Consider the following 12,252-nt stretch of genomic DNA (forward strand, 5'->3'; position numbering starts at 1 on the left):
ATTGTTTTTTAAACTAAGTGCACAGCAGCTTTATCCCTGAAGAATGTTTCCAAAGCGAGACGGCAGGAGGGAGGTAGTCTAACAACGCAGCAGTGCAAAAGGTTGGGGTTTTTTTAGTGTGTGCAATTTTACAGAATGATGTCTGTAAGACACTGGAGGGAGAAAGACATGAAACTGAGTCCATTCAGGGCCCACAGCTGCAAAAGAAGAATGAAGAAAGCCTTTAACTAGGTTTGTTATCCTTCAAACAGTAACAGTTATGGATGTAGGTTCTGGACCCACAGGACCTGAGATCCAATCACACAGCCTGACCACGTTCATAGCCTTTGCAGGTGTGTGGCCTCAGGCAGGTGACATCAACTCTGTGTGACTGTTTCTTCATGTGGAACACACAGATGACAACTGGTCCTACTTCTCTAGACCTTGTGGAGGACTCAGTTAATTAAAGAATGTGAAGCACTTAGCAGATGCCTGGCACATGACAAGTGCTCAATAATGTTGGTAACGATTAGTTATTTATGACAAATTAAAACTACACTTTGTGACCTTCTCAGAAAGATTTAAACAGGAGCTATACCAAGAATAGGATTACATACTTACTAAACCTGCAGTGAACTGATTTTTCCGCCCATTAAATCATCCTACACTTCAACATTGAGGTGCTCTGACCACAAAGGAAATGTTTTAAAGTCTATGAAAATTTTTACCTGAAACTAAAAAACAATACATGTCCTTTCTCTCACAGATTACTCACACTGCTTACTAACGAAGTTCTTAAAACCAAACTGGCTACAGGAGGTTAAGACTTAGATTTGGTTTGAAATAACAAAACTCATCTAATTATTTTATCACTTTATTATCAACCTTTTTGCATGACAAAAGAGTGACCTGATGCATTTAACGCTTTGCCTGAATCTTAATAGCTGCTGCCTATACTGGAGTAACTGGGTCCAACGGCACACACGTAAAGGTCACGTACCAATCAAAAATTGGTCATGTACCTAACTAAAATTTCAGTGGTCACCTAGTCCTTCCCCTTTACCATTCTTTCCACATCAAAGCCTTCTTCCAGCTGAAACACCATCTATCTTCACTACAACTATGGCTTTGCATGTGCATATACGTGAATAAACATTCCAGAAGGGGAAAAAAAAAGACTTGCCTTATTTGTTTCTTTACTGGAGGGTATTCTATTTAGCAAGCTTTCCACCAGATGTAATTTGGTAAAGCCAGATCCCTCGCTGGGGATTGGGAGAGGACCATTTCTGCCAATTTCACCCAGGGCTGTACAAGCAGCGATTGCCAGGAGGGGCGACGTACTGTCCAAAAATGATCCTGCAAGCACATTTAGACAGAATTGAGAACAGAACATCACCATCCTTGTGAGCCAAAGCAAGGTACTCAAGACATTTTTCAACAGCGTGAAACAAGGAGAATGAGGGCCCCACAGCCACAGAGATCCAGTGTCCACGCCCCTTTCTAAGGAAAACGGGAAACACTGGGTCCAGCTGGGCTATGGGATCTTGAGCAAATAAATCCCAGCCCTTCTGTTGGCCACTGCTGTTAAACGGACTGATGGGATCCTTACTGTACATGATGGACAGTGTTCTTACAAGAAACAAAGAGCCATAATGAAGGAGAAAATACCATGAATAGGAACTTCCGGTCAAGATAGAGGTGTAAACACAGCTTACCTCCTTGCACAACCATAGCAAAAATCACAACTAAAATACAAGACAACCACCACCCAGAATCATCAGAAAATTGAGCTGTATTAAAGTCTGACAAACAAGGAATTAAAGAAGTCACATTCATCCAGACGGGTAGGAGGGACAGAAATGTAGAGACAAAGACCTGGAAGTCCCACACCCACAAGTGCTGGATAAAAATCGGGAGGGAGCCAGGGCTGGTGTGGCTCAGTTGGTGGGGTACTGGCCTAAAAACCAAAGGGTTGCAGTTCGATTCCCAGTCCGGGCACACGCCTGGGTTGCAAGCCAGGTCCCCCGTTGGGGGCGTGCAGGAGGCAGCTGATCAATGTTTCTCTCCCTCTTTCTTCCTCCCGTCCCCCTCTCTAAAACTAAATAAATATTTTCAAATCTCCACAACAAAACTGGGAGTAATACTTTAAAGCAAGGGATTCAGTCCCATACCAGACCACCCAGCCCAGGGTTCCAGTGCCAGGAAGAAAAGTCCCCATAATTTATGGCTGTAAAAAACAGTGGGGGTTGAGGTGGAGGAAGAAACTGGGATCCTCAGGTGTCTCCTCTTAAAGGATCAAAAACAGACTTAGGACTTGTGCAGACTCACCTTCTTTGGGCTCCAGCACCAGGGCGGCAGCTGGAAGGGCACCAGTGGTATATGGGGTTAAACAGAAGTCCTGGGCATCAGGACAAGTGTTAAGAGGACATCCTCCTCCTGGATGAAATCCCAGAGACCACACAGCAGCCATAATCCCTTTGCTGAGCCCTCCCCCACACAGAGCCAGAGCAGAGACACCACATCTGAGACCCAGTCAACCTGGTTCACACAGTTTTCCCCACCCTGGTAATTACCTAAGGCTCAGCCCCATTCAACTTACGGGTGCGCTTTTCTACAACAGGCCAGGCTGCTATGACAGGAAGTCAACGCAGCCCTGCCTAATACATCGAGACAAACACAGGGAGAGTGCCAAAATGAGGAGACACAGAGATACGGCCCAAATGAAAAGACAAAACAATACTTCAGAAAAACAACTAAACAAAATGGAGGTATGCAATCTATTGGGCACAGAGTTCAAAACACAGGTTATTAGGATGCTCAAGGAATTTATTGGATACATTAACAACATAATAAAAAAAAACACCAAGGCAGAAATGAAGGTTACACTAAGTGAAATAAGAAAAATTTACAGGGAATCTATAGGGGAGTGGATGAAGCTAAAAATCAAATCAATGATTTGGAACATTAGGAAGAAAAAAAAACATTCAATCAGAGTAACAAGAATAAAGAAGAATTCAAAAAATGAGGAAAGTCTAAGGAGCCTCTGTGACAACTTCGAATGTACCAACATTCAAATCATCGGGGTGCTGGAAGGAGAAGAGAAAGAGCAAAAAATAGAAATCTGCTTGAAAAAATAATGAAAGAAAACCTCCCTAATTTAGTGAAAGAAATATACATGTAAATCCAGGAAGTGCAGAGTCCCAAAAAAGTTGGACCCAAAGAGGACCACACCAAGATACTTCATAATTAAAATGCTTAAGTTTAAAGATAAAGAGAGAATCTTAAAAGCAGCAAGAAAAAAGCAGATAGTTACCTACAAAGGAGTTCCCATAAGACTGTCAGCGGATTTCTCAAAACAAACTTGGCAGGCTAGAAGGGACTGGCAAGAAATATTCAAAGTGATGAAAAGCAAGGACCTGCAACCTAGATTACTCTAATCAGCAAAGCTACCATTTAGAATGGAAGGGCAGAAAAAGTGCTTCCCAGACAAGGTAAAGCTAAAAGAGTTCATTATCACTAAGCCACTATTATATGGTAAAGGAATTCTTTAAGAAAAAGAAGACCAAAACTATGAACTTAAATAGAATCATAGATATGGAGATCATTTGTAGAAACCAGTTGAGTGGGAGAAAGGGGAGAATGAGGAGAAAGGTGCAGATCAAGAAGTACAAATTGGTAGGTTCAGAATAGACAGAGGGATGTTAAGAACAGTCTAGGAAAGGTACCGAAGAACTTAGAACTTCTAAGTACCAAAGAACGTATATGTATGATCCTTGGACATGAACTAAGGGAGAGGGGACTACTGCAGGGAACAGGGGGTACCAGGTGGAGGGGGGCAAATAGGGAAAAACTGGGACAAGTATAATAGCATAATCAATAAAATATATACTTAAAAAAAGACAGTAAAACAAAATCAAAGTCTATAGTGTCTTCTGGTTGATAGTTTGTTAATTTTTACTCAGTAGTAAAAACCATGGAAACAGGGCATAGAGTAGTGTCCTTTTTTTAAAAAAATATTTTATTCATTTATGTTTAGAGGGGAAGGGAAGGAGAGAGGAAGAGAAACATCAATGTATGGTTGCTTCTTGTGCATCCCCTGCTGGGAACTGGCCCCTGCCGAGAACTGGCCTGCAACCCTGGCATGTGCCCTGACTGGGAATTGAACCGCGATTGTCTGGTTCACAGGCCTGCGCTCAATCCACTGAAGTAGTGTCCTTTTTTAATGTTTAAAGTTTTTCCCATAACAGAATCGTCTGTTGTATAAAAACATACAGGAAAAATAGTACAGAAAAAGTACTTTTATTGTTATTAAAGACACAGAATATTTTTTAGCATCAAGTAAGCTTTGTGCCTTTAAAGTTCACCACTGTAAAAAAATTTTAACCTCATTTAAAAACTGCAACAGCCAAGTCAGCGTGAACACATCAATTACCTATCGTTTCTGTGGCGCTCTGAATGAGCTGCTCCTGCTCAGGCAGGTGATCGGCACTTGTCTCCGGGTCTCGCGGCTCTGCCACTCTCGTCTTCTTTTTAGCCAAGTACCTTCCCACTGTGAATCCCAACGCAAGCAAGGATCCGTGCTGTATCTCTGGGCTCTGCATTTAACAACACAACAGCACATGTCTCTGTCGCTCTCTCCAAATTGCAAGAATCGACAGCTGTGTGTTTGTTTATTAGTCATCTCTCCAACAAAACACAAGGCCAAAAAAATAAAGTGATCTTCTGAGGTTCGACTGGATGCTAATGAATCAGGCTTAGGGAGTAAGAGAAATTCTGAGTTTCTAACACAGATAATTCCAAGGAGCTGAGGTGAGTCTCGAGTCACTCCAAGACTCAGAGCCCGTAATCCCACGCCCACTCCAGCTCTGGGTGAGGTGGCTCTCTTGCATGTTGCTACAGCACCCAGACTCTCTTCTGGCTTACAGCACTTATGTAACTCCACTATCATAATGTTCAAGCGTGATTTCTCCCTACTGCCAACCAAACACAATGAACGGATACTACTTCTAACTGCTAAAACCTCCAAACACAAGGCCAGCAGTAACATATTTGAAAGCACATGGTTTTGAGTTTTCTGATAGAATAGGCACAGTAATAGGCAGCAGCATACGTATTTACTCCCCACTAAAGCCCTAGAACCCAAAACAGAGACACAAAGCTCTCAAATTTATGGAGTGAACTGACTCAATCAATGCATTATCTACCTCATTTAATCTTTACAATGATAAAAGTTCATTTTACAAAAAAAGAACATGAGAGCTAAAAACGTATTAGATGCTTTTGTAAAATTCCATCTCCCGTGAAAAAGAATGAAGACCACACTGGTAACATACATGATTATCTTTTGCAGTCTTTATAAGCTGTTCTATCATTGACTTCAACTCATTTCCCGACACCGTAGACACCACCACAGAATAAAACAACGCCGCCAGTTCCCGCATCTCTTCTTTGCTGCTATTCATCAGACTCTGAGCAGTGTAGAAAAGACATATATACATATAAATGATACATGTTCATCATCCTTCTGATAACATCTGACATTTCAGATTAAGAGAATAAATGATACATTACATTGTTCAATACATGAGAAAAACAACACACATTATTATTTCAAAATAAAAGTTGAATTATATACCAAAATCTGTGCATTTTTCATCACAGATACAAAGTATAAAACAAGTGAAATGAATACACAGACGATCAATGATACACACAAGTCAAATGCTTTCTGTAAAGTGCCAAACAGGCTATGTGGGCCACATGGTCTCCGTCGCCACTCCATCCTGCCACTGCGGTGCAAAGGCAACGACGGACAATAAATAAAGAAATACAGACACTCCGTTCTCACATGTCAGGAAACGTTATTTGTCTTCTGGTTATTTTTCAACCAAATGTAAAAACCATTCTTAGCCTGCAGGCTATATGAAAACGGGCCAGATTTGGCACATGGACTGGAGTTTGATGAGCCCCGATCACCAAGATCAAAAGTCAAAAACTCTAACATCGGTTTAAAATCAGCAAATATTCACAAAGAATAAAAACCTTCTGCACTAGAAGGAATTTCATGAGAGCAGATTTTCCAGAGGAGTACAAAGCTCACACCTCGCAGTGAGGTCCAGTCGTGTTTCACACGTGAAGAGACAATCTGTACATTTTACCATAATTCAAGCTGCAATTTCCAAAAGGACTTCATGATGTAGCACAAGCAGCACATAAAATATACGAGACCACAGCTACACTGGGAACATTGTTCACTGTTTAACTGAAAGGCAAATTTAACTGAGTGTCTTGCATTTTTACCTCTAACCCCGGCAATTCTTTCGACGTGACCACAGGACAGGAGCACTGCCCCACACAGCGGGCGAGCGTGTGAACAGGCACCTCACGTGTGGGTGGGCGCCACCAAAGGTGCTACAGCACATGCCCTCCATTCCAACTGTACGGAATCCCACTAAAAACTATGCTTCCTCATATTCAGAATAATGGACCACTCACTGCAGCAGACTGCAAGTACCTTAAATGACCATCAGGAAGGATTTAAAATAAATGTAGCATATTTAAACAAAAAAAAAAAAAGGAAGTTGCCAAAGAAAATGCTCTCTATAATTACATAAAAATACCTGCACATGGTAGCATTAAGTAAAATAAAGTAAGGAACAAAACCAAGTGAATAACCATGTTACCTTGTATAAAAGAAGAGAGAAAAATTAAAAATGTGTATTTTTTACTTGTGCATATATGCATAAGTAAACTGTAGAACATACACCACCTATAAAGAAGTGATGACCTATGTATATTTGTCAAATAGAAAGGGAGACACAGGAAGTTTGGGGATTTGGGTCGGTGGGAGACAGTTATGGAAAGAAGACGTTTTCCAGATTTTTTACTGAAACTATACAAATCTATTAAACTTTAAAAAGTAGAGAAGCAATTGTTTTTTACTCATGAGTCTCAATTTATCTCCCACTCTCACTACATGGATGCAATGGCCTACGTGCTTCTCAGCGAGTGTCTGATGGTGAGAGTTTTCAAAATGAATAAAGGCAGCTCAGCGCACAGGAGCCCTGGCAGGAAGACAGAAATCATGAGACTGATGTTTACAACGCACAGATTCAAAGGGAAGTGCACATGCACAGGACATACCTTTATCCATTCTGTTTTGTCGACAAATTTGGTAGCCAGCTTTTCCGGGTACACTGAGACAGCTTCCAAGAGACAGTACATGACTGGCAAGCCTAAATAAGAGAGAATTCAGAAACGATTTTAATTTCAAAAGAAGAGAGAAACACTCAGGGATCGTTAAACTCCTTCAAAGGATAAGGCTACTGCTTCAGGAGGCATTCTCCAGTTCTACAAAATTTACCTAAATACAGTGTGCAATTCAATACAGCAAATTGACAGACTAGTTATCTATAAAAAAAGATGCCCTGTTCTTCACACCCACTTCCAAAGTAAAAATGTATCATCTATTATTACCACTTCTTTCCTTAAAGAGAAACAGTGTACCAAGGATGAATCAGATAAGTTTAGGAAAGAAACAGACTAATGTTCAATTACAGTAGTGAAGAGAGACAATAACTTTTGCTATAAATTCCTAGCTGACTTTAAAATTAGATTCTGCCTTGAGTGCTATATATACACGCATATCTCTGTCCTCGGCGTCACAACCTCCTACCTCCTACACCTGCTAACAGCTGCTGCAGCAGGCCGATGTAGATCTGAACGGGGTTGGTCTCTCCGCTCTTGGAAGATGACGAGGATGCTGCCTGGTTGCCTGACATTAAAGTCCTTATATAGCGCCCTATGGCGGGGGCGTGATCTTGCATATCCGCCAAACTCTGAGAGGTGGGCACCACTCCCGCACTGTGAGCTAGGCACATCCGTAAGTACAGAACTATCTAAAGATAGAAGGAAGAAGAACACCAGGTAAGTTTCTCTAAAACAAAATCAATGTGAAAAGACAGTCTTCAAACTGACAGCTTGCAGTTTTGACCCCCCGACCTCCTTCATAAAGCTGTTCGACCATCTTCACAAAAGCTGAAAAACAGGACTCGATACAGTCACTGAAATTACCCTAATGGAACAAAATTTACCTAACAAGCTTTTATAAATCCAAACAGTGTTCTTTACTGGCATTTAATGGAGTTAAAATGCAAACTCAACTTTTAAAGTCTAAAAAATTACAGGAAAAATCATCATATGTTAAAAGGAATGTGTGTGAGAGAGAAAGAGAGAGAGAGAGGGGAGGAGAGAGACAGAGGCTGATGGAGCCAACAACACCCGAGGCAAACGATCTATTCCTGGGCAACTCCAGTCGTATTTACTCTCCAATAACACGAGAATTTGAGAAAACGGTGCCAATCACTACAGAAGAGTAAATGTAACACCATAAAAGCCTCGGATGTAAACTGGCTACAAAGCCGCCCTCTGAAAGCTCCCTGCCTGGTAGCTGGACGAGGACAGGCAGCTGTTTTGCTGGAAGTAGTCTTACTCTCGTCATTATAATTAATACGAGCCAATGACTAAACAACGGAATTTCCATCAGTAAATGTGATAAATGAATCTCACTCTCCAATCTTCAAGACTAGATAACCCAACAACCTCAACATATTGTTGGCTTTTTAAAAAGATTTTACTTATTTTTAGAGAGAGGGGAGGAGAGGGAGACAGGGAGAGAAGCATCAATGTGTGGTTGCCTCTCATGCACCCCCAAATGGGGACCTGGCCTACAACCCAGGCACGTGCCCTGACTTGGAATCCAACTGGCGACCCTTTGGTTCACAGGCCAGCACTCAAATCTGATTTGCTGCGAAATCCCAATAGTAATCAATGGGAGGCATCCAGCTCTTTCACAAACAGAAACTCACTGAGATAAATGATTTATAGACTCTACTATAAATTAAAATAACACCAATTACCAATGCTGCTTTTCAAAGAAACAACCATAAAGAACAAGGACCCCACAACAGGAGCTTATTGGGAACAGAGAAAAGGCACACAACCACCCTACCTCTCCAAAGGCTGCTGGGTTAAACGGAAGGACCGTGGTCCCTGTCATGTACTTGGCTGGAGTTTTCATCCGATGGGAAGCCTAACAAAATGAGCCCAAAATGAACACAATTACTGAAAAATGGAGCACATGTGTTCTTCAATTCTTATAGCTACATTACTGTCTGCTACTGTTTTTTTCTAGTCATTTTTCCATTAATCATGCTGACTGCTCATGTTCCTCAAACCTGCAACGACAGGTGTGTTCCATTTTCTTCCTCATGCTTTCACCGGCTTATTTAAAAAGAATAAACCTACTCCAGGCCCCACTAACCGCCCCAGGCCAAGGCCAAGGCACGCCAGCTCTTTTTATTAACAATGGAGGCAGGAGGAACAAGTGAGTACAAAGGCATCTTCTGACCACAGACAGGACTGTGCAATGGGGAAAAAAATCCTGGCTGCTTGGTACTGAGCTTCCAACTCCCTTAAGCTGTCTATCTGAGAAAGAGCAGGGACCAGCAGGAGAGGCAGAGTATGCTGGAGTCACCCGCACCCCCCGCACACACTCAAAGAAACCCTGAGGTGTCAAGTGGAACAGGACCGGGGCAGGGGCAGGACTGCCACCACCCTCAAATCTACCCGCAGAGAACACTGGGCAAGAACAGGAGACTCGCAAAAGCACACGTGATGTTCTCTGAGGATCACAGCGGAAAAAATCTGGACCGCTCCCCGCATCACTCTTACACTTAAGGTGCCTTAAATAATGTCATAAAAATAAAAAGGAGATGTATTTTTAAGCAAGTCATACCAGGGTAAAAAACTTCAAGTACAGCCGAGGTGATGAAGAGCATAAAAGGAATTGTGAGCAATTGAGGTTTGGGCAAAATGGATCAATCTAAGAAGTATATTTTTCTCCTCATTTTGTACACCTTCCTCTTATTGTAAATATTGGCACTGTTAGGAATGTTACCACTATTCAACACTTAGTGACAACATTTTAAATGCGTCAGCTAAAATCTATATGCTTATTTTCATCATCCATTATACAACTCTAATTATCTGCAGTTCAATGCCATACCTTTTCTTGAATATAATACACCATTTCCGGGAAAGAAGGCATCTGCTTAGAAGCACTTTCTTTTCTGTTTTTACCCGGAAGACACCTTAATACTCGTTGTGCTTCTCCGTGAACTTCTTCCCGTCTTTCAGACAAATAAAAATAAGAAATAAATTTCACCAATTGCAGAATGGTCATTTGAAGACAAAAAACAGCAATTTTATTTGGTCGCTGGGGTTTTGAGAAAACGTCTTACATATATTCTTGGCTACTTATGCAGAGTTATAAGATACATTATAAGAAATCTCTCTGGCAACTTCATGAGGTTTGAAGAGTCACGTGGCATTTTTCAATTTCACCCCCAGACAAGAACAAGACAGGCTATGACCGTAGATTTACATCATACCACTCTTTTATTAATTGCTTCTAAATTCCACAGACCAGCATTACAAACAACATAATTTTAGTAATTTTCAAACAAATTTAAAATGAACCCAAATTAAAATGAACACCTTTGAAAACTTACGGGTCTCCTGCAGCTAGTAGGAGCAAATATCTGGAAGGTATATGATCTGAGGGAAACACTGTGCTGGCAAATTTCACAGCCACTTGTCGAACTTGAACTTCAGGCTATTTGACACATAAACACACACAAAAAAACACACAGATTTTCAAAAAATCAACAACTCATTCCACTCAAGATGAGTCATTTTAATTGTAAACAATCAAAATCTAAGTTGTTGTTTCAATAAATATGTTTAAATAAATATAAGCAAGACAAAGCATTCATCTAAGATCTTTAATCATGGTGTTAGCGTGACTCTGGACAGTGATATCACCTAAAAAGCACTTTCATGATCTAAGAGGGCCTTCCAAGTAAAGCAGGAAAACTCACAAAGATCATCACCAGAGAATTCCTCTGTACTTGCGCACCCTCAGCCCAACCTTGGGACCAGGGTCACTGCCAAAGTTTCTGGCCACCACCTCTGCTTCCCCAACTCTCAAACTCTGAGTCACATGAGTGAAATTCAGGTATTCTGCTGGGAACACAGAGCTTACTTGGAATCCCGACAACTTTGAAGCAAAACATCTCCAGCTCTTTCAGATTGGCTCTCAAGTTAAAACTTACTCCAAAGCACAGTTTTAACTACATAAATATATTCAATTAACTTAAACAGATTAATAATCTAGGAAGACAAAGTTCAACCAGAAAGACAATTGTAGAATCTAATGATGCTAAAAGCTTTATTCTCATGTACGTTCTGCCTAGGTCATTCATCCAGTCACAACATAAGTGGGATGCAAGATGTTAAAAAATATATACTGTCCCATTCATTCAGCTATTCTTGCTCTTTAGCTTTCCTTCAGCTACTTAAAAGAGTAATGATAATGCCCTGGCTGGTGTGGCTCAGTAGATTGAGTGCCAGACCGTGAACCAAAAGGTCGCTGGTCCAACTCCCAGTCAGGGCACATGCCTGGGTTGTGGGTCAGGTCCCCAGTTAGGGGCACATGAGAGGCAACCACACATTGATATTTCTCTCCCTGTTCCTCTCTTCCTTCCCCTTTCTCTAAAAATAAATAAATAAAAATATTTTTTTAAAAAAGAGTAATGATATTAAGAACCAGTCTATATAATTTAGCCTAGTATCTGGGTTACCTTAAATGTACGCCGAGAAAATAAATTACCTTTGGCTTCGTAATATTGTTATGCGATTGATCTGCACAGATATAAAGAGCACCCATGTGCATTATACAAGAATCATATCTCCTTCTAGTGTTTCCTAGAAAAACTTTTAAGTATTCTGACCTTCCCAATAAGCCTATACTTCTTTGTCTATGATATATGCCCACAAGCCATGTACACCAAGAGCATTTGACAATGGGACTCTATACATACGCTTTCTGAGTGTACATACTTACCCTGTCATATTTCAACAGATACCAGAAACCTTTCTGAACCTTTAATAATTCCCTCAATATAAACATGCCAGCCAAATCTCAGAAAATGTGACCTGTTAATCTCACCAGTACTGTTGATATCACTCTTTTTTCTAATCTCCCTCACTTTCTATTCATAGAAATGAAGGACAAAGAACTCACCGGAGAAAACATGTACTGTTTTACACTGTATAGAGGAAGCGTGCACACATATGTATGCACGTGTCCATAACTACAGATACTCACAACTCTCCTGTGACTGCCCATGGACACCAGATCAAGAGGAACAG

The 12,252-nt window shown here is 41.0% G+C and overlaps 1 protein-coding gene across 4 annotated transcripts in view; it reads right to left on the reverse strand.

Annotated features, from left to right (window-relative positions):
- The window catches only part of ECPAS (Ecm29 proteasome adaptor and scaffold), a 100,651-nt gene that overhangs the window by 33,667 nt on the left and 54,732 nt on the right, over positions 1 to 12,252 (reverse strand). For all 4 annotated transcript variants that reach the window (XM_037035988.1, XM_037035989.1, XM_037035991.1 and 1 more), the window contains 8 exons: positions 10,551 to 10,654; positions 10,046 to 10,169; positions 8,990 to 9,070; positions 7,655 to 7,877; positions 7,123 to 7,214; positions 5,313 to 5,447; positions 4,412 to 4,574; positions 1,163 to 1,335 (listed from right to left, as the gene is read on the reverse strand). In XM_037035988.1, coding sequence (XP_036891883.1) covers positions 1,163 to 1,335; positions 4,412 to 4,574; positions 5,313 to 5,447; positions 7,123 to 7,214; positions 7,655 to 7,877; positions 8,990 to 9,070; positions 10,046 to 10,169; positions 10,551 to 10,654 — 1,095 coding nt within the window. The remainder of the gene's footprint in view (positions 1 to 1,162; positions 1,336 to 4,411; positions 4,575 to 5,312; positions 5,448 to 7,122; positions 7,215 to 7,654; positions 7,878 to 8,989; positions 9,071 to 10,045; positions 10,170 to 10,550; positions 10,655 to 12,252) is intronic.

The sequence above is a fragment of the Sturnira hondurensis genome, unplaced genomic scaffold (assembly GCF_014824575.4).
Source record: "Sturnira hondurensis isolate 20B ecotype Veracruz unplaced genomic scaffold, ASM1482457v3 Scaffold0022566, whole genome shotgun sequence".
Lineage (NCBI taxonomy): Eukaryota > Metazoa > Chordata > Mammalia > Chiroptera > Phyllostomidae > Sturnira > Sturnira hondurensis.